General features: G+C 40.0%; 2 protein-coding genes across 8 annotated transcripts; one reads left to right on the top strand and one right to left on the bottom strand.

Moving 5' to 3' along the window:
• The first annotated feature begins 94 nt into the window (after positions 1-94).
• Positions 95-19,518, top strand: rnf44 (ring finger protein 44). Of its 7 annotated transcripts, XR_010795183.1 has the most exons (12): positions 4,172-4,520; positions 6,867-7,065; positions 9,349-9,574; positions 9,969-10,136; positions 11,187-11,360; positions 11,708-11,872; positions 12,696-12,811; positions 13,510-13,597; positions 13,731-13,852; positions 13,946-14,045; positions 14,384-14,500; positions 16,090-16,189. XR_010795183.1 is itself a non-coding variant. In XM_066642242.1 (11 exons), exons 2-11 carry the CDS (start codon positions 6,959-6,961, stop codon positions 16,171-16,173), a joined length of 1,350 nt encoding a protein of 449 aa, XP_066498339.1. In that variant the 5' UTR covers positions 95-211; positions 6,867-6,958; the 3' UTR covers positions 16,174-19,518. The 7 variants fall into 7 exon arrangements, 6 of the variants coding, with proteins under 6 accessions (XP_066498339.1, XP_066498338.1, XP_066498341.1 ...); XM_066642242.1 differs by lacking the exons at positions 4,172-4,520; positions 14,384-14,500 and adding an exon at positions 95-211 and having other exon boundaries at positions 16,090-19,518; XM_066642241.1 differs by lacking the exon at positions 14,384-14,500 and having other exon boundaries at positions 16,090-19,518.
• Positions 19,519-20,027: 509 nt separating this feature from the next.
• faf2 (Fas associated factor family member 2) lies at positions 20,028-27,519 on the bottom strand. The gene is made up of 11 exons (XM_066642160.1): positions 27,425-27,519; positions 26,124-26,192; positions 25,864-25,998; positions 25,685-25,761; positions 24,519-24,657; positions 24,306-24,391; positions 24,114-24,205; positions 23,796-23,973; positions 23,318-23,489; positions 21,416-21,559; positions 20,028-20,784 (listed from the first exon to the last, which is right to left on the bottom strand). The coding sequence occupies exons 1-11, from the start codon at positions 27,485-27,487 to the stop codon at positions 20,602-20,604; spliced, it is 1,338 nt and encodes a 445-aa protein (XP_066498257.1). The 5' UTR covers positions 27,488-27,519; the 3' UTR covers positions 20,028-20,601.
• Positions 27,520-27,712: the final 193 nt, after the last annotated feature.

A 27,712-nucleotide genomic window follows, 5' to 3' on the forward strand; every position in this document is an offset into this window, starting at 1 on the left:
GCCGTCGGTTTGCTTTTGTTTATGCGAGGACTCGGCCGGTGGCCCCTGTCTCCGCACCAATGATGCCGTCCAGGGACTGTTCTATTCTGCAGGAGGCGGAGGGGGGGTGGCGTTGATGCCGCACTGAGAGTGGCCCAACGAAGAGAACGATGGATTACACGGCGAAACGAGAAAATGTCGGTGACTGAAATGCGCGCACATTAACAATCAGGTAACCGTGTTTTCCGTGCGCTCCTGGAACGCTGGCATTAGTGTGGGGGGTTCTGCGCTTGTGTCCCGCTTGTGTCGGTCGACCGTGTGCCCCTCCTTGGCGTGCTGTTGCTGGGAGAGCGGTGCAGAGCCGTCGTGTTTATTTACATCCGACAGCGACGGCCTCGTTAATATACCTGCGTCTGAAACCAGCGGACTGTATCCCTTAAACAAATAAATGCACTTAAATTGTGACCTATGCACTAATTCGCTGGTCTGCTCTGAATGATTTTGAACACCGCCTTAGCTGTTGCAGGTTAAAACACAAGTCGACCCCTATGCGTCATATACGTAAAATACAGAAAGAGAAATAAAGTTAGGGGTCTCCCCCAACGTCAGACACTCTTGAGTACATTCATTAAACACATGCAGTAAGTGGTGGTCGATACAATGTGACGGTATCACTGTGGAGATAAAAATAACAGTGACGTCACTTAAAAAAAAAACACAATATCTTCATGAATCAAATGCAACCGGTTTACTCAATAGTTTATATGCAGACAGACTTCTTTCTCTTATTATACCATTTCTAAATAAATGCCTGGCATAAACCTTTGGTTTTATTTGTTGTTGTTTTTTGGCACATCTATTTTGTGCTTTTTTTTTGGTCACATTTTCAACCAATTCTATCCGTCTTCTGTTACATCCCGTTAGTTATTAGCTGAACTTCTCCATCACACACTATGCCGCTGGGTTGGATGAACACTTGAAGGGTGAGGATAAGCACATGTTTCCTCTGAGTGAGCACCGCCTTCTTTTTGTGTCACTGGAAAGTCCAAAATTAATCATCTTCGGTAGTTCAGAAGAATCTGCTTTGTGTCGTACCAAAACCAATCTTCCCTGTGATAAAATCGCAGTAACACATGGCCTCTTGTGGCTTATTGCTTTATTTTATTACAAGAGAATTCAAACTACTAGTTCACAATGAGGGTAGTTTGATTTTACTTTTATTCACCTGCAGCAGTTCAGTCACTCCTAGTTTGTTCTGTTATTGAAGATATCAAACCTCATTAGTCATAGTATTACATATTACTATAGTATTATAATCCATTTTTTGAAAGGGCTAAATAATAATAATAATAATATTAATAATAATAATACAATAAACATTACTTATACACTGCATTTGTAGGTAAAATATTATGTGAATGTCTTGATAAATCGTGATATATATTTTCCGATTGTATCGACCACCGCTACTGTGTCCTCTCCTCAGTCCTGAAGTCCTAGTACTAAAAAAACTTAAAAATATACAATATTTCTGGAGCTGTGTGCAACTAAAGTGGCTGTTTAGTTCCCATATGGCTTTAAATATATTAAAAGCGTTAACTCCTCCTTATTTGTCATGTTTACGAGTGTTAACCCGAGTTTTAGCAGATTAACTCTGGGTTGTTTTCCTGTCGCTGCCGGCAGCTCGATTGGCGCAAGGCTTACATAACAGGCTCAGGCTAAAGATGAAGCTAATGCTAACACCGTCAGGGCTTCACAATAACAACACCACCAGTCCAGATAGTCTGTTTTATGTTTATTTTAGAGGTTTCTGACAATTAATTTGAATGAGAATCGGTAGTATTAAAACGCTCTCTTTGAAAGAGAATTCTTAAAAGTTTCTGTATAATTCGGTGGTTGAGATGTAAATAAAGTAGCTAATTCACAGGGGGCTGATATCTGTTGAATCCCACTTGAATGTATACACACTCATTTAGTAAATCATTATAATGAGAGAGTTCTCCAGAGTTCTGACTTACTATGTAAAAAGCATTTAGTATTATGACATAAAGATGAGAAAGTGAGTAATATTTAACTTGATATCTTGATATTTGACTTGATATCTGATAGTATCTCAGTACTGATTTGACAACTTGTAATAACTCATTCTGACATTATCATAACAAGGAGAAGCCTCACTATATTACTCCTTGCGTATAAAATGTATTAAAAATAGCCAGAGCTAGTTAGAAGATTGTAAAACAATATATCAAGAATCAGGCATTGTATCCTTAAGTATTTTGTGTAAATAAAAGAGGGATTTGAGGCATTCAACTCTTCAGATGTTTGGTTCTTTTCACCACCACTTTGAACAATTCAGATTTTACAAGTTTCTCTAATTTGCACAAAATTAATTTCTTTACATCTTGGTGAATTGTCAATGCAGAAATGTTGAGTTCTCCATGCAGTTTGCCTTTAAAAGACCATTGCTCAGGTTCAGCAGTTTTGTTTTACTGACACAGAGCACATGTTGGCTTTAGACATGTAAAGGACACAAGGAAAAAATGTCTTTGTCAACTTTATCAACAGCTGATACTTGATAAAACTTTTTAAAAAATGAAAAAGCTTAGAGAGGTCAGGTACAGCTGATTTGTGACTAGTTTGGGATCAAGCACCATTCCGTCTCATCGCAAAGATATTGAATGCAGCACTTATCTGCAAGGCATTAAACCCCTCTGTCCAACATTTGGTATTAAGCCATTCGTCTTGAAATGTTATACAAAACTATGTATGAACAACGGTAAAATAGATGCATCTTAAAGTAATGGAATAGTTTTATTTGAAGAAATCTCTGTAATTGTTAAAGAGATTTAGAGTATATAGATGTACAAGTGATATTTCCTTGAGATTTCTGAAAAGATTTTACATGATGACAGAACTTGTGAATATGTGTGATTCCTCACATGTGTTCAGTTGAGATTACAAGCGGAAAGGCTTGATGGAGATGTGACAATTGCAGCCTTTTTTTTTTAAATGATCATCAGCGCTGTCACAATTATTGTGCAAAATATTGTCATTAGTGAGTTGTTTTATACCTATGCATTTCCATCAGACTGCTGATTGTTCTTGTTTTTGGTTGATATCAAATCAATGCAAAAATAGAATATATCTTGGAATTTTAACAGCTCTGAAACCTGATTATTTGTCTTGGTGAAGTGAGCTGTCACTCACTGATGCTCCTGCCATGGCGTGGCTTGTTTGAGAAAAAGGCGGAGCTATGAATGATTCCTGACGTCACGCGTCAGTGCCCAAAGCGGCAGTAATGGGAAGTTTGATTCAGTATTTGCGAACCGATTCCGCCAATCTCTCCGTTCTAATGAACCAAACAAGCGATTCACTTTGGGGTGTTTCTAGTATTTCCGCCCCCGCCCCCCAACTTTACTCTTCGGACAAACATGCTGTCATTTATGAGTTTGTTCTGCCGTTTTTTGCTGTAGTGAAGCCTTCTGGGAAGTGTTTAGTCTAGATGTTGGAATACTGATATTTGGATCTGATTGCATTCAGCTATATAAACATTGATGAGAGCAGGTGCTGATGGATTACAAGCACTATATCAGCTTAACTCAGTGACATTACATGATGTAGCTACTGTAGCTCTATCACACCATAGAATGAATTTCCACTCTTCCACATTTATACAAACTCTTAAACAGTTGGACAATTCGCTCATTACACCGCATGTTTGTCTCTTACGGGCATGTTAAAGGCCAATCTTGATGTCGTTTGTGGATATGTACAGTGTGGGGACTTTTGAAAGTGTGTTTTGATTGGTCTGAGGGCTTTTTCACGGTGGTAATTTACATTTCTGCATCATAAATAATTTAAATAGAGCACAGGAGATATTAACTTGATTTGTCACTTTGTTGCTAGCTGCCAAATTCTCTAAAATCCTCTCAGTAAATGACTAGTCGCCTCTCGCTCTGTCACATTTCTACCATTAACATAGTTGTGAGACATTTACACTGCTTTGTTAAATAGCTTAAAGTGTATAACCTCAGCAGATGGCATTTAGGACGTTTCAATCACAGCAGATATTGCATAGATAATTAAACCACGTTGAAGATTGTTTCTGAGCTCCAAATTCGTTTGGTTTCTGTTTGATTCAAAGGAACCGATTCGGGTGAGCGCAAGCGGAACCTAAACAGAATGACAACACTCGCAGAGGAATGTGGCGAAATAGATGTGGCTCGTTCTGAAAGAAACTGTTCATATGTGGAATGGCACAAAATTAACGAAGAAATTAATATAGGATTTATGGCATATAAACAACCAGCGGCGATGGACTTTACCATGTTTTAAAACCTGTTTCGGACATGAACACTTCAGTAGGGCTAGCGAGCAGCGAGAGGACGGAGAGTAGCGTTAAACGGACAATAAAAAGGGAGGAGAGTCCTTAACGGCTGGATTAAGGCTGTTTATTTACGAATAAAGTGCGTTTCTTTGTGTGGAAAAGGACATTTAAAACCACGACGAGAAGTTCGAGTTGAGAACAAGTCAGTAAGGTACGTTAGCAGGGAGCTAGTTTATTTGTTTTCGACCAAAACATTAATTTCCTTCGTGTAATAACGTTAACTTAAAATTAACAAAAATTTAAGATTTTGCTACCATACTGTCTTAGTGGCGTGTCACTACTATTAGGTTGTTAAAGCTGTTTATCCTACAAAAATAAAGCTAAACTAATAAATTTTCATAAACTGAAGTTGGCTTCCTTTTTGAATTGTCCCGTTCCACCTTAAACGGTGCATCAGTTACATTGTGGTGCCTCTGGCGCCAGGATACAACTGCTGCGCCGTTTAAGGTGGAACGGGATCATTCAGAAAGGAAGCCAACTTCAGATTCAATGGCTTTTGTGTTGTTTTGCTTCTCGTTTTCTCCACTATTACTGGGCTTTAGTGTTGTAAACAACTGGTTTGTGCTATATTTAAAGTCAAACTCGCAAAGCTCTTAATATCTTTGTGTAAAAATACACTTAATATGGTCCCTGTTAGTAATTGCGCTCATTTGGTCGCGCCTCTTTGTTATTGCTTTGTCTATGAGCACATGGCCGTCTGCGCTTTGTTGGGAGTTCGAGTCTAAAAGCTTTGGAGTATTTTCAGCTTAGTATCTCCTCCTTTTACCAACAATTCATCATTTAACAACTTTAATAGCTTTTATAATAAGTATGTGATGGTTTAGGAGCTCAATGCTGTTTTTAGTCCAGAGCCTGAACGACATGAAATCAACTGCCATTGGATGTTTGTAGGTAAACAGTGCAGGATGTTGGCTATAACAATATTATTACTATTATGAATTAAATTATTTGTTAGGCTTGGTTTCTTAAAGAAAATGTGGTAAATCCTTTCCTGCATCTTCTAAAGATAGCAAACGTATATATGGCATAATTACTCTTTGCTTAGCTGAGTTACTGGGAACCATAAGGGCAATAACTTTTGCACAGGTCAGGTTATGGCTTGTGTTAAATTCTGCACATAATCAGTATCAAGTCGTCGTGTTTATACACTGCTTTGTAATAGAGAAGTGTGTGCACAATAGTGATAAGAACATATTATTTGAAAGAAGACCCCCTATAGTCAAAATCAAGTGATTAAACCTGTGAACTTGTGTGTGGGATTGTGTGTATTCTAGAATGGCTGAGCATGCGTACTTTGAAACTACAGTGTAACAGAAAAGGTCACAAATGTTCAGAATCAGACAGACAAGGTTTCTTATGTTATAAGCCTAAAGAACCAATTCTATCAACTTGCAGGGTGGGGCTTTTGAGTTGAAGTGAGTGATGCAGGTGTATGAGGATATAGAGCTGTGGGCTAATTGCATATTCATAGATCTGCATGTACTGAATGAGGCCAACAGTGTAGAGAGGGACTTTCTTGGAGGTAACTGCTAAATATGTCATTTGGATTAACAATGATTAGTTTTTAGGGGTATAATCTGTCCACGCATGTAAACATATTGACTAACCATTGATGGGTTTCTGTTCAAATGTAACTGGCACATAATTTAGAGATTTAAACGCATATGCACAAATATGCTACACTTACCAGCCATGATAAAACTTCTGGAAATGAGTTGTTGGCTTGTATGTCTTCCCACTTGCGCTCAGTAATACTGTATATGTGCAGTTTCCTTCAAGATCAATAGTATTGTGTCTGTCGGTTTCAATTCCCTGAACAACAGTTTCAGTTTTTTGAAATATAAAGTGCTTTGTCAGGGCTGTAAAAAGTCTCCTAAAGTATAACTGTAACCTCAGGTTCTCTGTACAAACCCTTCCTATGTCTCCATCATAATGAACATAATAATCTTCTGTCCCCATTTAAGGGAGGTTTTGCTGACTGAGTTTGTCAGCTTGAGCTGCACAGGATATACGCTGTTGATAGTGTGGAGATAAATATGTCAGAAGGTTGAGTAAATTATTATACCTGTTTAATAACAGTGGAATTAATGCTTGTTAAAATCATGACCTGGATCAAGAGTCTGGAGAGTGCTGCACCCCTCTCAATAAGAAATATGCTGTAGGCAGTTTGGCAGAAAATAATATCACATCACATCATTTACAGTTTGCATCACAGTATTTTATCTAAGAAGTTGGACCAGAAACAAATGCACTGCCCATACGTAAAAAACAATGGCACACTTTACACTTTGAGCAAAGAAGCAGTATGTGATGTAGCTTATTACAATCATAATAAAAGTTGTTTATTTGCCTCGATCTAAAAGAGCAAAAACATATACAATTATTGCAGTTTTATGCAGTCAGGCTTTGATATTCAGTCCTGTGTACTATTTATATGTGCCGTAATGCTGTATAGCTATGATTAATAATAATAATAATCTTTATTTTTCTATAACAGAGTGAAGACAATCTGAGGCTGTGAGACCCAAGTGCCTCTAGCACTCCCACTCCTCCACCCCCAGCTGTGACGCGTTCGGCACGACGTCACAAATGCGACCATGGGAAATAGCTGTGAATAGGCGGCCGCCAACAGCCCCCTTAAACCAGAGGAGGTTCCTCGGGGAGCCCTGCAACACGCCTGTGCACCTCAGGAGAAGGTGAGTCAGACAGAGTGTTGCAGACTTATTCATATTTGAGTTTCAGTACTCCACTGTCCAGAACCCTGTTTCACTGGGCTCAGCTACATCATCTGAACTTGACGACCTAGGACTGTGTACAGTGTAAAAATGTTCAGTACCAATATGTTAATTCCATACAAACAAAAGAAGTGTATACATACATAAAATATGATGTATTTCAGCATTTAAAACCAAACAAACATGGGAAAACAACTCAATACCGAAATACAAATAGTTTCAGTAGGTAATCGGTGTTTAACCATAAATTAAAGTGGCTTTAATAAATGACCATTCGTCCACTGTTAACCCGCCCAGTATATTAAAAGCTTCCATGTTTTATATGCTACAAACCAGCTCACTGCCAGGGTTTAAGACAGGGGCACATTAATATGGAATTCAGATGTTGTGATGCGGTCATAGGTGTGTGTATATTGTGTACTTTACAACGGCTTTGAAAGCGTCTCGGCCAAGCTGATTTTAGGACCGGAACAATCTGTTTTATAAAAATAGATTTTGTTATAACCTTAACTTTATCTTCTAAAGACAGTAGACTTTACTCACAGCCTTCACAGGGTATAAGCCTAAAGAAACCTGTGCAGTGAATTCTGCAAAACTCTTAAACCCCATTTACACTCGATTTCATATGACTAGTATCTGGATTGTATCCTGATAAGATTATAACTATATGCATTTACACTCTGTAGCCAGAAAATGGCCTGTCACAATAGACATGTTTTGTGGTTGGTTCCCAGAAATAATCGTGATAAATTATATTATTTTAACACCATTTTAGGCCACTGGTATTGTGATCATTCATTCATTCGTTATCTGTAAGCGATTATCCAGTTCAGGGTCGCGGTGGGTCCAGAGCCTACCTGGAATCATTGGGTGCAAGGTGGGAATACACCCTGGAGGGGGCGCCAGTCCTTCACAGGGCAACACACACTCGCACATTCACTCACACACTCACACCTACGGACACTTTTGAGTCTCCAATCCACCTACCAACATGTGTTTTGGACCGTGGGAGGAAACCGGAGCACCCGGAGGAAACCCACGCGGACACAGGGAGAACACACCAATTCCTCAGTCACCCGGAGCAGGAATCAAACCCACAACCTCCAGGTCCCTGGAGCTGTGTGACTTCTACACTACCTGCTGCGCCACCGTGCCGCCCCCCTATTGTGATAATGTAATAGTGTAATAATGCATTTGCATCACTTTTAAAGAGCAATGAACGTTCAGCAAAAACATAATTATGAGAATATTCAGATATTAGAACTGGAGTATAACGAATACTGCAATATCCTAAATAAATAAGACAAGTAATTATTTCCACCTAATGTCCCCAGAATAGAAAGACTAAAGATAAAACCAGAGAACAGAACTTATATAGACTGAGAACTAAAAAAAATATGTGAGTAAACAAAATGGGCAACACAGACAGCAAAGTTTTTTTAAGGGAATGTTCGTATGTTGTACGATACGTAGTGGGCAGCTGGTGAGACGGCAACTGAGTAGGACTCACTGACAACCGCTTCTGCCTAGCTTCTTTTTAAATTATTGTTTTATTGCCCATTACTTTCATATATACTGTAAAACATGTATAACATAAGTGCGGGTGAGACTATTTTGTAGCCAATTTGAACCATGAAAGTCAAATTAATGACCGCTAATCTCCGTAAATATAACTACAATGGGATTTCAAGCAGGAGACCTAAACGTGTTTCATGTGGTCCCCAACCACGATTCTCTTCCTTGCAGGCACAGATCATATGCCCAGTGTTCAGTTGTACTGGGAGGAGTTTCGGTTGTTGAAATACATTTTGAAGGAATGGATACAGTTACACTACTATATTGTGACTCAAATGTACCTCAGACCACAACTTGAAGTGGTTTGATCAATCAGATTTGTTTCTCTTTTCACACCTTGGGTGCATTTACACTTGCGTTTACACTTGTGGCTTATCCATGTCCAGATATAATCCTGATACTCATGATGTATGACGTGACCAGGCGTAAACAGGGTCTTAGCTGCTCCAATGAGGTTCTGATGATTACAGCAAAAGTGAAAGCCAAAGCCCATGGAAATGGATAACCACAGAGTTACTACTTTATTCAACTGTTTTGTGTGTTCAGGATTGGTGGTGATGAGCGTGTGGCATCTGTTGGTGTAGGAAAACAGAGCTGTTTAATATTAGAAAGTAGGTTTCAAAACAGTGTGTATGATTAGTTTTGTGTGCTTGTATTCCTGTGCTCTAGTCCTCCAGTGCGACGGCAGTGGGGGCAGCGAGACAGACCTGTTTTGCACGGTTCCCTACGGCAGGATGAGACCTTTCACCATCCTGTGTTCTCGCAGCAGCAGCATCAGCACGTTCCCTTAGAGGAGTCAAGGCAGTACAGCCACGCCAGCGCGCCACCACGCATGCTCCACCCCAACACACACCCGCCTCAGCAGAGCTCCATCATGGTGGACCTTCACGAACAGGTGAGACGCCTGCCTGCAGAGCTTCTGGAGTTTGTTTACCAAAGGAGTATGTTTACCAAAGGAGTTTGTACATTTGAAGAATGCTTTACAACTTCAAGAGAATATCAAATGAATTAACCAAAATACTCACAGCTCCCCTGCTGGAAGGGAGGAAAACTCTTCAGAACAAATCAGAAACAAACCACAAACTATGCAGTTCTACCAAGCAAACACCCAGTGTAAAACATCAGTCAAAGAACAGAGCATGGTATTTATATATAGTCATATTCCCCACACATAACATTGTTTATCTGTTTTTGTGGCCTATATCAAATAACCTACCATCAAAGCATGATTTGATTTTTAATATTTATGTCCTAAAAATTAATTCTTGTGTCTTCCCCTCGCCCCAAAGATGCATCAAGGATCAGTTCCAATATCTTACACAGTTACCACGGTGACGACCCACGGTTTTCCCATCCACACGGGGCAACCAATCCCAGCGTGCAACGCCCAGCAGCTCCCAGCATGCTCGGTAATGTTCAGCGGACAGCTCTCTCTGCTCTGCTGCCTTCCTCCTCCTGTGAGTTTGAAAAGGAAGAGCTGGAATGTCAGTGACGTTTGTGTAGTTATCACACCGCTCCAGCTTTAGGCCAGCTTAAAAGAACTGTTTGACCAAAAAGAACAATAACTTGTAAATGTACCATGGATAATGATGAGTGCAAGCTGGATTATCTACCACTTGTTATAACGTTTTGGTCGAACCGTTCCTTTAGTGCGTTTGGTCCAGGCCGTCATAGCAGCCACTGTGCATTTTTGATCTCTCCCATATAAATTTATATATAGATATCTCAAATTGAAGCATATTGTCTGCTAATTTTGCCATCTGCTTATCTCATTACATCTGTGTTGTTGACAGTATTTACCACCCTTGTAGTATGTCCATGTACACACTGTGATGCTAGTGGTGGAGCAGCTGTCCAGTCTTTATTGTGCTCGAAGCAAGATTAAGGGCTTTTCAACCTGATTTGCTTTCATGGCTTGCTGTTTGCAGACAAGCATTGCAAAGTGGTTTGTCATGGCTGTGCAGTTATGTCTGTGCTGGTTACACAGTTTGTAAACACTGAAGCTTTTTTTCAGGGTCACTTAATTAAAATACATTTGCATAATTATCTTAGCTATTTTCCTGGTCGGAAAGCAATTTTAATCTTTTCTCCGCACCTTCCTTAAATTGCTATTAAAAAGGGTGTAGTGGGTGAGGAGGTGTTTGCAGACACCTTGTATTATTAGTTAAATTAGCTACATTAGTGCATAGGTGCACCCATAGCTTAAATTTTATTGGGAGGGACATGAGCAGCTGCACATGAGCTTAAGGTCAGCATACACAACTCAAGTGGTATAAAGTGAGGAAGTTCCAGCTTTTTCAATTCAGAACTAATCATCGAGCGTCAGCACCGGACCTCTCAAACACCCTAATTCAATCAAATTTAGTCTCTGAATGCGATCAAGTCCTCAAAGCAATGTCCCGACATGTTCAGTGATTCAACATGTGTTTGAATGTCCCACTGAGACAGGCAGTTGGACTGTGATTTAATTGTTTGTTTCTCTTTGTGTCTCTCTTTCTGTTTTGCAGCTAATTCAAGCATGCACCATGCAGCACTTGCCAGTGTCTTACCAAGCCTTTCCGCCCCTGATCTCCAGCGAGCATTTCATCCTGCATCCCAGTCCTCCAGTGCCCCCTCACCAGCCCCCTCACCTTGCCCCGCTGAGCCAGTTCGTCCCCTTGCAGCCACAGCACCCACGCATGGTAAGACCTCCAGCTGGCTTGATAGGAAAATGACTGCTTTTTTGATTAGGAGTGTTTGTTGTGTAATTATTTGGCCCCATTAAACCTCAGTGTGTGTGTGTGTGTGTGTATATATATATAGATCATTCTTTTTCGGTCCTGGTAATTATGTACATATCTGAGCCTAATTTTATTTTATATGTCACTTTTTCATTATCTTTAATGGTATAATTTTTTCAAAATCACCAAAATTCATTTTTAGGTGTTTGTTGCATTCATTGTGAACTACAGGTGTATTTTCTAGTAAACGTCTTATTGAGTTTTTGAGATATTTGAAACTAAATGTTGTTATCTTTAATTTCTATCAGCCTCTACAGAGAGTGGAGAATGAAGTGGACCTTAGGGGAGACCAGCATCCCTTAGGAACATTCTCTTACCCTCCTGCCCATCACCCACCAGCAGCCATGCCACCCTCTGTGCCCCTCCAGTACCTCCCGCAAGAACCCCTCCATCAAGAGTTGCCCTTTGGAGTGGTCAGTTGCCTTTTTGTGTACTGTGACCTTTTTGAGTTTGTTTTCTTTGTTCACATTTTCTGTTAAATTGGTTCAGTTTATATAATATGTGCTGGGTATTAGTCACAATTATGTAACTGTGTCAATAATTTAACTCCAGACTGGTCTAGTCCATATGGTGCACAGTCTATGTACAATGGCCTATTTTATCGTCTGTCTCAGAGTAGCTAAACTGGGCTGGGAGTAATCAGGATATAATGCAATCAGTTGTGCAGTTTAAATTAAAGCTGTGAAAAGTTATTTGGTTACAGTTGAAATAAACAGGACTCCTTATTCAGCAGGAAAAAAAAAGCAGGCTAAAATATGATGTGAAATAATTAACTCTGGGGTCAGATTTGGAAAAAGAGTACGTAAGACTGACCACACCACACTCATTTACTGATTAATGGTTTGAAGACCTCGGTATATGAGGAGATTGAGAGTCTCAAATTCAAATTCAACATCATACAGATGAAGATATGATGACAGTAGTAAATCATTTACTACATCCTTAGAAGAAATGTCCTTCATAAAGATTTAAGAGTGCTCTTCACAACATTTACAACATGTACCAGGTATTTTGCATTATCTACTTGACGGAGTAGTCCAAGAACAGCTCACATTACAAAGTATGCTTTCAGATGCCTGAAATTAGTCATTTTCACAAGAGAGACCTAGCTACAAACAAAAATATTCACTCACTTTGATATGTTCCCTTTGTTTCTCTGACTTCACAGCAGTCATGTTACAATATATGTTTCGTACAAAGAATTTGTACTCAATCTAAGCTGTTTGTCTTTTACAGCCATATGCACATGTGCTGCCCAGGCGCGGGAGTGGTCAGAGATACCGGTTACAGCAGCCGCTGCCTCCGCCACCACCTCCTCCACCTTACTACCCTGGCTTCCTACCTTACTTCCTGTGAGTCCTCTTTTCTTCTGCAAACACAAGTGTATACACGGTATACAATAGGTTGGTGGTTGTAAACAGCGGTAGTGTTTAGATTTCACATGAACCAATAATTCAGTACCAGGGATATACCAAAATTCTGAAAACGATACGGTTCTTGTGTCCTGTGGTACCAGAGGTCCTGAAGGTTTCACAGATCTCTCAGACCACACAAGGGCACCATAATAAGCCTAAACACTAATGCGCTGAGAAAGCTAAAACAACACCTACACAAGGAATAGCATTGGCAGGAGAAACAAGAGGTCCGTTTCGACTGGTTAAAAAAAAAATGCCAGAAGTTACATATGGAAATATTTTGCATTTGAGTCTGATGACCAGGGTCAAGCAAAGGACAGCACAAAGACATTATGCTAACGGTGTCAGAAAATATTTGTCACCGGGGGGGGGGGCTAAGCTTAAAACCTGTTTGTGTATATTTGTAAAAATCCTCTGACCAGAGCAGATATCAGACATGTCTTAATGCAGACACTGCATATGAAAAGCCACATGTATATAGCGTATGTCTGGTGATCAGATCATAATGAATGTATGCTAATGCCCAGTGTAAACAAGGTATAAGCCACGCATGTTTTTTAGAACATAACGCTTTTGATTAGTTTACCTGGCTATAGACATGCATCTTACACCCTGTGCATCCTTTTTGTGAACAGCTCAATGCTTCCTGTGCCTCCAACTGCTGTGGGCCCGGCCATCAGCCTGGATCTGGACGTGGATGACGTGGAGATGGAGAATTACGAGGTGAGTATTAAAGTCAAAAGTAAGCTCAGTTGTGCTGATTTATCTTGCCTTCGTATTGTGATGACCCTTTTTCATAAGAAGGACAGCCACATCGGGGTTGCAATGTGTTCAACGTTGTGTTTTTCTGTCTCAGGCGTTACTCAACCTCGCTGAAAGGCTTGGGGAGGCTAAACCTCGAGGACTTACAAAAGCTGACATAGAGCAGCTTCCATCCTACAGGTTCAATTCAGAAAACCACCAATCTGAACAAACTTTGTAAGTGATATGCTCTTACATTTTCTACAAAATCACTACAGGACATTGTACAGATTTAATGAAGTTGTAAATAATGCTGTGTTTTACTTTCAGGTGTGTTGTGTGCTTTAGTGATTTTGAGTCAAGGCAGCTACTTCGAGTATTACCCTGTAATCACGAGTTTCATGCAAAGTGTGTGGACAAATGGTTAAAGGTAAGAGCCTCACTTCTTCAAAGAGATGCATCTTTCCACACGGCTGATGTTTAGACTTTCACCCACTGGGTGTAGTGCATGCTCTGTGAAAGAGTAACAGAGCGCTGATGAATGAATGAATGAATGAATGAATGAAGACAAAATAATAAAACAATAAAAAAAGCAAAGACATGCTTTGTCAAAGCTGCTTTACAGTGTGTGTATATAAGTAGAATATTGTGTATAATAGTTTGTGTGTGTGTGTATGTAGACGTATGTGTGTGTAGCATTTTGAATAGTGTGTATGTGTAATGTGTACTGGGCCGGAGCTCCAGTTTGATGTCGTTGTCCTCTCACAGACCAATCGCACTTGTCCGATCTGCCGCGCAGACGCGTCTGAAGTTCACCGGGACGTGGAGTGAGTCCAGGCCTTCATCTTTCACTGGAAAACAGCACAAACCTTGGAAGTGTGTGGGGTGCGAGACAGACAACACACACATGCAGACACATACACAAACACACACAGAAACACACACCCCTGCCACCTGACCACATGCTGTCCAGCCAAATGCAGAAGCATTTCCCACCGAGCCCCTCCCCGACCCCACCCCACCTTTCGACAAATAAGCAATCTTGGAATTTGTATGGAAACCTGTTAGACCTCTGCTGTGCATCATCGTGTGAGCCGTCATGAAAGCTACTGTCGCTTATGAACTCCGCCCCCTTTTAAGAGCTCTGCAATTGTGACCCTTCTCCATTTCTTTATCTTTGCCCTTGTTTGTTTTACAGATTTCCAAAGATAACCTGTAATACGTGTTGTGTTGGCATCTTCGTTTACACGATTGAATATTCTCTAGTCTTTTGATCACAGATAAATTCAAGTTTGTGCTTTAGTGGTGTTTTTGGGAGATCTGGGAGAGGATTTCCGGACAGTGGTTGGGTTTGGTGTCATTGTGCGATCAGATGAGAGCGGGTGAGTGAGGGGAAAAAAAAAAAAAGGAAGTTAAAAAAAAAAAACTCATAAAGTTTATAAAGACACCATAAGGAAAATGTTCTGACCATCATAAGATGCATGTTTGTATAGGTGATGGGCTCAAGTGACTTGTTAATAATGTATGTTTTGCAATAATGTATTGATGAGTTCAATATCTTTTATCCCAACTCTTTTTAACCTGCGAATGCTAATGTGAAAGTATGACTTGCAGTGGAGGCCTGAGGTAAAAGAAGAAAAAAAAACAGTACTGCAAACATGAACGAATGTGTGCGTGCGTGCGTGCGCGTGTGTGTGTGTGTGTGTGTGTGGGGAATCCACGCAGTGAGAGAGACACTGAGGGGAGATGGACTTTGGGCCTCATCGCTGTGGAGTTTTTGCACTGTTTGCTTGCGCTGGAAAGGTCACTGCGGCCCAGGAGGAACATGGACAGCGCCGTACTGACCTTCTTGACATTTTTGACCTTTTTAACCCCCTCTGACCTCTGGCCGCCTCCCTCCTGGGCGTGTATACCAAAAGACCTGCCCCCTTCCCCTATGCCACACCCACCCTCCACTGCCGACAGGCCCCACGGCCCTCTGGGAAAGCCTCCTGACCTCCACCCATCATTAGCGCTCTCTCTCTTTCTCTCTCGTTCTCTTTCTCTCTCTCTCTGTCCAGGAGAACTCACCGCAGGCCTTGCACGGACTGTTTCTTTTAGGTTTAGCAATATTTTTCCAATCGACAAGCTCCACCGCATTTTAGCAGTTTATAAACGACACCAGGTCCAACGGAAAATGAGAAAAGAGAGCAGTTGAGAGAGGGAGGGGAATAGAAAAATGCTTGAAAAAGGGTTGACCTCAGCATCGGTCGGCCACAGGAGGGGTAACATTCGTCACACCTCGGCGTCGTTTAAAAAAACAAACAAAAAAACAAACAAAAAAAAAAACCACAAAATGACTGACTTTGGAGAAACCCCTTTTTTGCAGAAAGCAATATGTGCAATGAGTGTCTGTCTTGAATGAAACATTTTTAACATTTCTTTTCTCCTTTTTGTTTTATTTTAATTAATTTATTTTTTTTCTTTTCCTTCAGAGGACCAGGCTTTTTTCCCTCTTTTGTGAGCCAAATATTCAGTATACTCTCCACGAATTCAGCTCTGCCTTCAAGACCTTCTGACAAAGCACAAACCTGTTACTAATCTTTAAAAAAAAAAACAAAAAAAAAAACAACAAAAAAAAAAGAGAGAGAAAAGCCGTTGTGGGTTTGAACACGCGTGCAGATTGTAGAGAAAAAAAAGTAAAAGAGAACAATGTTTTATTAAATGGTTTAATTTTCCTGGAGGACAAAAAAAAACAGATGTCTGGAGGAAAAGGGCAGAATCCTAGCGTGGTGTTTCTTTGATGTGTGTTTGTGTTTTGGCAACATTGTCAGGTCCCAGGCAATGCTAGTGGTGTTTAAAATGGTGTTTAAAGATAACTAGCCTTGCTGTTGAACCGTTAAAAAAATAAGTCTTGTTTTTAAAGACGGAAGAATGTGGAAAACAACCCCGTACTCTATAGTGGACTCTACTTGTGTGCCAGCTGACTGTAGTTAATGCAGACGGGATCTAAAGCCGGAGTCAGCGTGAAAGGGTTGGGGGGTTGTCATTGATAGAAATGCACTGTAAACATGCTCAGCTCTTGATTCTCTGCTTCGAAACTCTTTAAAAAAAATAAATAAAAAAAAAAAAAAAAGGGGGAAAAAGAAAACAGCTGAAAGGAGGGGGTAATGTTTGAGAACGGTTGGATTCTTCCCCATTCCTTTACTCTGCTAATTATAGGACACAAATCTCTATCTATATATAAATATATATGGTATATATTCCTGCTTCATTGTGTACACTGAGTAGCAGTTCTAAGCAGATAGACAGACTTGCTTTTCATGGGTAAAGGGATGTTGCTGTGAAAATTTTTCTTTTTAACTTTTTTTATTTTTATTATTAATTTTTGTTTATTTTTTTTTTCTTTTTGAAGCATGTGAGTCTGTGCTGATGCGTGCCAGGTATTTAACAAACATACAAACAAACAAGAAAAAAAAAAAGAAAAGCCATTGTGATGAATTTAACCAACACTTTTGATAATAATCTATGTATACATATCTGTTCACTGGCATATATTTTGAAAAAGAAAGAAAGAAAGAAATAAAAAAATCTCTCAGGGCCTCTCAGTAAACTGAAAAATAAAAAAGGAAAACAGTCCGTTTTAAAAATGCCATGAAGGAGGATGTGTTTGTTCGGATGTTCTTGGTTGTTTTCCTCAGGCCATGCATATTTTTAAGTGTAATCAACCGAATAACTTCCTTTTTAATGGTAGTGTAATATTACTCCATCTAAAGACCGGCATGCCAAGGGGGTGGGGGGGATACTAAGAAGTAACTAAATAAATAGAGTTGTATTAAAGTGCGAATAGGCAAATGTTTCACTGCAAAGCGATCATTACCGAGTGTTATTACTCAATCGTTTTTTTTGATTTCCGTGTTCTTTGTACTTGAACCACGCATAGAAGTCGATGATCCCGTTGAAGAACGTGCAGCCGAGCACATTATCCTACCTAAAAAAATTATATACAAAACATCCAAACTATTCTAACAGTGTTTTTTGCATGATTTAAAGAAGAAAAAATACAAAAACCGGAAAAAAATGCTGTATTTTTCAGTGCGATAATATTTAGGGGCGGGCGACTATTTTTAATTGTGCACAATATGCATGCGTGTCTCAACCAGATCCCAGCTGGGTTTTACTTTCTTTTATCTTGAATTCCTTTGTTTCAATTTCCTTTATTTCTCTTTTGAATTTCTCCTTCTGGTCTTTAAGCTCTAGTTGGCTTCGGGTTCCGGGGGATTGGGGACTTCCGGCTCCAGCTGAAAACTGCCATGCGTCGTACTGCACACATCTTTGTAACCGAACCGAATGACTACAAGATTTTAAACTGCGCTAAAACTTACACAAACAATAATAAAAAAGCAAGAACGTAAGTAAGGAAGAGTCTTGGTGTGGACGGGGAGGACAAGGGCCGCTTTTATTTTCTTCAGTGCTTCTGCTGCTGCCGCGGTGAAAACTGACATGCCTGGAAACTAGATACTCGAAAGCCATATAGTGCAAAAGGTGCTAGATGTTCTATTTTAGGTATGTTGCTACTTACATTCACATAAGGGAATGCAATAGTTTGCTATGAATCTCATGTATTCCTTACAGCATGCAGTGCTAGTAGTGCCCCTGCCAATGGTCAGCGATGTGCTTCAATGGTATCCACAGGGGTTTTGACTTTTAAGAATAAAATAAATGATGACGACGAACAAAAAAAAAAGTTAACTTAGCTACTGTTAAAGCGAGCAGACGCCTCAACGCGTGATCTTCTTGTACTGCCCAGGTGATCAGATCCAGTGCATCTGCCTTAAAATCTGTGTGTATTTAAAAGGGGACTATTATCCAGACTATATTGTCTTGCTCTCACCAAAACTGTTGAAATATGTACCTGCCATAGGGTCTTTTACCTTAAAACAAGCACTATCTGTAAATGTTACAGTTAAAAAAAATGGTTTAAAAAACAAAACAACAAAAAAAACTGAAACTGTTGCCATATACACAAGCATTTTAGCTTTGAGAGGAAAAACCTGATGGCTGTTTATAATGTACTCTTTAGATTTATAAGGAAATTTTCACAATATCCCAATTCCTTAAAATAAAAAAAAGAACCTCAGTGTTACTTGTGCTGAAAAAAGAAACACATATAAAAAAAATCTTGTAGTCTTTCTGTGATCCAATTAATAAATAATCTCACAGCTTGTGTGGTGCAAAATTGTGTTCCAATAAGCAGCTAAGAAAAAAAAAAGACTTATTTAGGATTTGTGATTTGTTGATTGCTCCGTAGATGCCACTGATTGTTTACCAATGATTTTCTTGCTGTGGGATAGTGGATTGTTTACTGTTCTAATAGCCCCCCTGGCCTCCAAGGGTCCGCTGCCTGAACTCCAGACCACCCAGCTGCCAACTGGGGCCAGGGGCATGTGTTCTGTGTTAGGAAGATATTATTTTAATTATTATTTTTTTCTTTTTTGCTTTGGTACTTGCACATTTACAGTTACCTCATTTTTGCCATGTTTGTATTTGGAAGAAACGAAACGAAAAAAAAAAAGAAACAAAAAAAATGTTGAAAAAATAAAAAATCTAATATATATTATATATAGGAAATGGTTCTTAATGCTATAATTTTTTTCATTCCATTTGAATCATATTGTTTGTAGCATTTAACATATAACTAGGTATAGTGTATTATTATATACACATCTGTATACTGATTGAAATTTTTAAGATTTGTACTTTTTTTAAATGAAAGTTGCTAGTTCTGCTTTACTGAGTAGTGCAATCATATTTTTTTTAATTGTTGTGGCTGATTTGAGAGGGTTGTTCACTAATAAATGTATGATGTATACCAATACTACGCTGACTTAAGTAAATCACTGCTTTAAAAACAGAAAAGACCTTGCACAATACAGTTATTTACTGTTCAAATCCTTGTCTGAACGTTTCTTGCACTCTGCCTGTTGAGAAGTCATTGAGTGGTCTGATGCTAAATGATTCACTGTAGAGACAAGTCCAAATCCATCACTGTCCTGGGCTTTTTTAGTTTTTAATAACGTTTACGTGTTATATTCTGGTCGTCTAGTTCCTATCGCCACACTTTATACAGATCCTTTTACAACAAATTTAGTTTAAATCACACAGAAGTAAGAGGAACTGGTGGCATTCCCCTTTCTATAAGAGCCGACGCCTCTAAATCCAGGGAGGTGTCTCCTTGTTCACTGTGGGTTCGGTCCAAAATAAATATTTCCCATAATTTAGCATAATATTTTTATTGTTTTTTTTCTTTTACTTCACATACCTACAAAAATATTAAAACTGACATGGCTTTAAAGGTGTTATTGTTCGCGGAGCGCTGTGACACAAGTTCCCAAGAGCTCCAGCTGGAGGATTATCAAAGTCAAACCACAACCACATTTTAAAATGTTTAATTTAGAATTGGAAAAAAATTACATCTTTACATGACCAGCCCAGTCGGATGGAAGATGGGCGAGATAGGCATTCATGAATTACCACAGGCACACTATGGGCAGACCTTACCACTGCAGACACAGAGCCACAGAGAAAAGCTGTGGCCATTTTGGTTTTCTTTTTAAAACCACCCGGTGATGTCACTTTGAGCAGTCCGTTACTTTCAACTCTTGGTCATTGTATGGCAGGTACGTTATATGGTCGAGTTTGATTTTTGTTAAAAAAAACAACAACAAAAAGAAAAAAAAAGTGGACTGTATTCAGGCTTGTCTTTAAATATCTAGGTAGTATTTACAGGGCCTTTTACCTTGCGCTCAGCTTTGCGTAAAAATATCTCCTGGGGTGGGGGCAGATCCTTAATTTATTTGTTAAAGGAAATTTCAAGTGATCCCTTGTACACAGTGGCCGTTTCACAAAACTGAAAAAAAAAAAATGAAATAAAACGGGGAGCTGGAGGACGGGGGAAGGGAGGGGCAATAAGAGTTGTATGTGAGGAAGAGGAGTTGTGCTAAATGTCAATCGTCTGTGAGGTCCTGCACAAATAGGACCTCTGACCGGCTCAGGCCGGCCTCCTTCAGCGTGGGGGGGCTGGGCTCCTCCTCTGTGGGCAGACAGGGCAGCACTCGGCGGGGGAAGTTTGTTACAATTTGGAATTTCTCTGGAGTCTCTTTCAAGGAAAAGAGGAAGTCGTGGATTACCTAAAGAGAGAGAGAACAGGTACCACTTAGAAAATGCAGAATTTGATCATCTCCCAGATATTTACACTCATCTTGCTGATACTCCTTCATTCATCATCCCATTTAATCAGCTCCACTGACCATACAGCAGCACTTTGCAGTTCTACAACTACAAACTGTAGCCCATCTGGTCCTCTGCATACTTTATCCCACTTTCACCCTGTTCTTTAACAGTCAGGACCTCCACAGGACCACCGCAGAGCAGGTGTGCATCTTTCTCAGCGCCGCAGTGACACTGACGCGTTGGTGGTGTGACGTTTTGTGTCTGAGCTGCTTGTTGGTACAAATGGTTCAGACACAGCATTGCTGCTGCAGTTTTTAAACACTGTCCAGTCACTTGTGTTTGATCCACTGATATCAGCACATCACACACTAACACACCACATCAACGTCACTGCAGCGCTGAGAGGGATCAACAGACCAAGTAAGACCAGCTCCTGTATGGTCAGTGTGGAGCTACATAGGCCTTAAGCATTAAGTCTCTGACCTCTGCTGCTATGCTTTTCTTGACAGCTCTCTATTTGACATGAACCAGAATGTCGTAACAATTTAAACGTTAGATAAAAGGAAGATAAATTCCCAGTTGTCTCACCGTCAGAGACTGAGAGAAGAGGAACCGCCGTTCCACACGTGTGTCATTGGGAAGTTTGAACACTATTTTGACACTGTCTGGGTCGTCCAGAGCCGGCTCTGGGGGAAGACACTCGGACTTCCGTTCTTTTTCTTCTTCAAGTGTCTGTGTACAAAGAAACGACAGGTAAAAATTACAAACAGAAGTAACACACATATCAGGCTCATCTTCAGTTACAGGATCCTCATTAAGTTCAAAGGAAAAAGGCTATCAATGACTCTGAACAGGCTCAATCAGGTAATAAATGAAGAGACTTTTCACTAGAGCCATTTTTGTAGTCAATATACCGTCCCAGACACACAGTTGTGATAAACTATATTATTAATAATGTCAGGACCGTTTTATGCCACTGTTAATAGCACAATGATGCAGTTTCACCTCTTTAAAGAGCATTTAACTTTCAGCAAACACCTTTAGCATTGGAATTGGACAAGAAAATAATTGTTAAATATCTTAAATAAAATAAAAATAAAACGCTTTCAAACAAAGTCGACATAATGATCCCAGACAAGACCGGAATAAACCAGAGAATGTAATTAAAATGCAAACTTATGTATACACACACCTAAATAAACACAATGGGTGACGGGGATCAGCAAATTTTTTTTGCATTTCAGAGTTTCCTGAATTGTCTTTAGATAAATTTAATTTGTTTTGCATTAACCAATAAAGATCGGAAACAGTCCCCATCCACAATGAGGAATACAGCCAGCCCAGTTTCCAAATCCCAAAAAACATCTTACCCAAGCTTGCTTGTGGATATGGCAGATAATCCTTACAAGAACTTTTGGTGAAGAACTTCCACTCCCCCTCCACTGAATTGATAGGTTAAGCCCCATCACTAAAATATTAAGCAGTAAATGCATTTGTATGTGTACCATGTTTTGTGTGTGGTGTGTATGTGGCTGTGATATGACTCATTAGTGGTACTTGGAGGTTTTGGTTTGATAACGGATGGAATAAAATCTTTTTACATTCAATTCCATTAAAAGTTAAGGTGGTGTTGTTTCCTTCACGTGTAAAGTTACTATGTTTGGAGACACACTTATTTAAAGGCTAAGCACCAGCTCTATGAAAGTGTCAAACAAATAAATACAGTGGAATTTGAGTTCCTAACTTGTGTTTATTGATAGTCAGAAAACATGTTATTTCTCACTAATTCAAGGAATAAGGTTTAAAAGACCGCTTTTCCAACAATATGGGCATGTAAGGACACCAACGAAAGGTGTTCAAGAGCCTCTGTAACATGGAGGTAAACAGGGTAAGGACACTCACTTCGCCTGTTTTAGTTGGTGTTAGTTAACGTTAGCTTGACTTGCTAAATTCGGTGGTTCAGATTATACTCGGCTACGTAGCTGCATTACGGAGGTTTATAGTGTCGGATGAATTCGAGTTTGACTTCGATCACATTTACAAGAATAACGGTACCTCTACATTTGAGTTTAGCTTATTGCTAGGCTATTGTCATGAATAATGTTGGTTATTTAGCTTGATACTGTCATAACAGTCAGTCATAACGGTGTTTTACCGCGGCGTTGTTCAGCTGTTGTCCAGCAGTGACGTCACGGGTGCGTTCAAGAATTTCCGTAGCGAGCTCGGGTTTTTCCGTCAATTTAATAAAATTGTCAGTTTTAAAGCAAATTAAGCTGCTATTTTCATTTTAATTCATACTTATATCTGTCAGTAACTACAATAATGTGAAATATTAATTGAGGTCCATTAAGTGGTGCTTAGCCTTTAAATGGAGAGTGACAATATGTAAATGTAAGCAGGACCCTAATGCAGTCCTACAAACAGAGTCAACCTCTCATATAACGAGAACGATGTGCGGGTTTTGTGGTCGCAAAGCTGTAGAGCTCTAACCCTGCGTCTCCTCTCCTCAGCCAGGACGCTCTGGCGGGCCGCTTCCTCCTCCTGTCTCCTCTGCTCCTGCTCCTCCCTCTTCTTGCGCTCCTTCTCCTGATCTGCTCTTAGAGAGGCCAGGTACGCTTCGTCCTGCTGCTGCCGCAAAACCTGTGTCTGATTCCTTTCCTCCCTGACAGACGCACAATTAAAAATCTGTATCATTCTGTTGTAATAGCACAATAACAGCAAGTAATCAAATCATCTTTTTTCAGTAATGGCAGAAAAATAGGATTAGAATATTTGTAACTATGGTTATACAATAAGGAGCTCCTGATTTAAAAATGAGTCAATATAAATTGTTAAAAATGTTACACTTACAGAACAAAAAAGCAAAGCTGAAACAAATGGCCCCTATTAATGGCAGTCAGGAAGACTGACAACTAGTTTCACTATAGTTTTGCACATTCAGAAAGCACCCAATTAGTTTCTGTCTCACCTCTCCATCCGTTCAGACATCAGATAGGTCTGATTTGCCTCCATAATGAAGGTGAGCTGGTTGATGAGATCCTCCGGCTGGATCAGACCCTCCAGACGCCCCACCACAGTCATCTTGCGGTCCTTCAGCATGATCATGGCCAGGAAGGGATATGTATTCTCCCTCAAGGCCTGAGACACTGCACAAAGTGACACAGAGTTAGCTGCAGTTCAAATTATTATTCTACAGGTTTGTCCAATCAGACGTTTCACAACAGGCTGATACTGATTTCTTTCTGGGTAATGGATAGCTCCTAGACCTTTGTGCTTTTGTGAGTACCTCTATATCCTTCAGGCTTGCTAGTGGAGCATGCCCAGAAGAGCATCCTTGTATTGATGAATGTGAGTACCTCTTCAGTACATAATGTGTTTCTGTGGGAGGAATGGGATGGAGAATCAGGTCAGGAATATACACTAACAGCATGAATGGATAAAAGATATATGTGCTCTAGATGCTGGAGCTGCAACCTACCTGCAGAATTCATCTGTGTCCTGGTGGTCTTCGCCGTGGAGGTAAACTAGCAAGTAGCGAAGTTCTCGTTTGGCATCATTCAGAGCCTGTGAGGACCAGAGAAGAACTCGGGTCGAACACTTTCATTCAAAACAATATACACAGTGATCTGAAGGTTCAAATTGTCTACAACTTTTAACTGCGATGACTTCTAGCACCACTGCACAAACAAACCTGACTATATGTTCCCTGATAGAAAACAGGATGCGATCGCCCATATTTTTCTTCAAAATTATGAATAAATGACACAACGTCTCCAACAGGATCTGTGACACGACCCCGAGGATCTGGCCTAATGAATCTCAGGGCAAACCTGGATACAAAAAAAGACAATAAGTTATAATAAGAAAAGGAGAAAGATCTATAACAAAGACAGTCTGAAATGCACTTAGGCCATATCCCATTTCATCCTATGCCCCTACCATTTGTCCCTACCTCATGTTTAGCCTAGGGTTAGCGTGCCTCAATTCTTACTGGGACAGTAGTCTTAGGGCTACATAGACCTTCAAATTGACATTTTTCAGAGTCGCACTCCAAACGGAATGCTATCAGTGCCCTGTGAATGACAGCGTACCTGAACAAGTGGCCAAATAGGCCCTCGTCTCAGTATTTTGGCTTTTAAAACTATGATAACCAGTGTATTACATTCATTTAACCTACTTTGTGATACGTATATAACTTCGATAGTAGTTTGCTGATGTCTTATGTTTCCTAGTTATTGGAACACTAGGAAAGATTGTTGTAGAGTGTAATTGACATTCATATCAACGTCCTGAAATCAAGGAAGACCAGGGGATGTGGGGGTGTGGTTTTCTACCCTTCTCCAAAAGTTACCTAGTCCATTTTCTGCAGTGCTGAGCCCAGAGTACCACCGACAGAGGCTCTATTCTCCCCATTACAGATCAGTAAAGCATCACAATGATTTTGTATCTAATTTCCAGTTCCATGTTCGTTTCAACAAAAAACTGACAGTTTTGTATCTATATTCAGCTTCATATCACAGATGAATGTCATACACTTCTGAAGGCATATGATGCCCTAAATGTAACTACAATCCAGCAGCTCTCCTCAGATATCACTACAGACTGGCAAAGCTGCCTACAGAGCACCACTAGTAGCCTGGGAATGAAGCTCTGTTCTCTCTCTGTTGTTTTATTTTGGTTCTGATGACTGTCAGGCTCTTGAAGGTTGTCCCATTTCATAAGGCAAGATTTTAACCACTACATTCTGTATCTCAGTATCTCGAAAAAAGGGTAGGCGTAAAAATAAGAAATGGGATTGGGCCTTAAAGTGTTCCTGGAACCTTGTATAACAGTAAAAGTAATCATCATCATCATTACCTGAATATGTCCAGAAGTGTGTAATACGTAAACCTGAATGGCAGCATTATCAAATAGTAACTCCAACCTAATAAGCCCTAATAAGGAAAGGAAGAGAAATGAAAAATCAAAAGTGAAACACATTTACAGAATATTTGACACAAAAAAATGTAAGGGCGATATAAGAATTAGACACTTACTCTAGGCTGTGGCCTTGAGACGATATAGCTATACACTCTGTGGTCTGCTGTATTGACCTGTAAGGGTCTGGAGGGCGGTGGGTTGAAGACACTGGGAACTCCTTCCTGTTCATTTAGTCTGTCTTGTACAGCGGCCTGTAACACAGCAAAATTCTCCATTGCAAACAGAGCCAAACAATGCAGTTGGATCTGAAGGTCACACGTGGCCTCTCTCGCTCTCTCTCTCAAAGGAAGCATTGATCTCGCTCATCAGCTCTCACCTCAATGTTCCAATTGTGCTGTTCTAACGTGCGGCGACATTGGTCCATCGACTCCAATCCTGTCAGGTCCTTGGAGAAAAGGAAAAAGAAAAGCAGTTTGGTTTGATTCTGCAACACTAAGGACTTTGAAATGAAGATGTTTAGTATCAGGTTTCTGCATTGAGTGATGTTTAAGGTTAGGTTCTGGAGATTAAAACAAATGTATTGCAAATTTGAATAACATAAATGGTCCAAGTGTGATCTTGCTTCTTTTGTTTGTTTCATGTCATGTGTGCGCACTTCATGTGACACAATTAATAACATTATAGATCTGACTGGATCTGCAACCCTATAGAAACAATGTCGATGGATCTAGGTCCAATTTCCTACATCTTATAAATGTTAATGTACTTACACTAACAGCTACATTCAGTATAAACATCATATATAAGCAATAGCTCATATTGGTACATCCCTAATGAAGTTGTGTCTATGTGGATTATCAAGAAAGACAATTGATACATTTTTACTATATTTTAATCCTGGCTTCATGAGCTTAAAAAAATAAAATGGCCCAGTGTAGGCCTATTTTCGCCCAGTGTATAAATGTAGCACAATAATGTCTATATGTAATGTACACTTCTAATAGGCCACTTAGGTGTCTTCATTAGTGTCCTGAAAGTATACGAATGTTACAAATATAACTGCCACTACTTAGTTAATCCAATTGTCGCTGTAATTGATCTAAAAACCTTACATTAAGGGTTATCGAGTTCATCTGAGAGTTAAATTGCGCAAGAATCATTTCTGGTGCTTGGCTCGTGAATATATGTGCAGTACCACTTAAGATGGGACAAATCATTCTAGTTGAAAGCCAGTTTAAGCTGATCAGAGACGGTGTGAGTGCTGAGTAACGCGCTAACATTAAGTTTCAGCAAAACAAAGTTGATGGCAGCTGCTAACTGACAGCTGCTAACGGCACAAGGGTGATTTCTGTTTAAAGCCTGCGCCACGTTTAACGTCTTCCTGGGCTTCACCGGGGGCTTTAGGAGCTCATGAAGCTGTATTTCTGGGAGTAAATGTACAGAGCCGTTGCCCGACAGCGGCGCAGTGAGGAGTTGAGGGAGTAATCTAATCTACCGCGGCGCCTGGTGCTCCGTATCAGCAGCTAGTTTCACTCAACGACAGAAAACTCTTTATTTTCACACAAATAAGACGCCTTTAACGGGCCTTAGCACCAACCACATACTCCTCACTTTATCTGAGTGTGTCTCTTCTATAAATTGTGGCCGTTTAAAGGCGAGACGGAGAACGGTAAGTACCTGAAACTGGAGGAGTTTCTCAGTCTGAGCCTGAGATAATTCCTGCTCATCTGGCGCCGCCATCTTACCTCCGCCAGTCCCCCAGCGCGGCGTGCTGACGTTTAAAAGCGACGCGATGACGTATACGCGACGTGATGACGTACACGCATGACTGGATTACGTCGCGCTCTGACACGACTGGCTAAAACATTTATATATATTATATTTATATATATTTATTTTCTATATTATATATATATATAATTTTAAGAAAAGAAGCCAGTTATTTTCTATTAAAAAATACACCGA

Source organism: Hoplias malabaricus, chromosome 13 (assembly GCF_029633855.1).
Source record: "Hoplias malabaricus isolate fHopMal1 chromosome 13, fHopMal1.hap1, whole genome shotgun sequence".
Taxonomy (NCBI): Eukaryota; Metazoa; Chordata; class Actinopteri; order Characiformes; family Erythrinidae; genus Hoplias; species Hoplias malabaricus.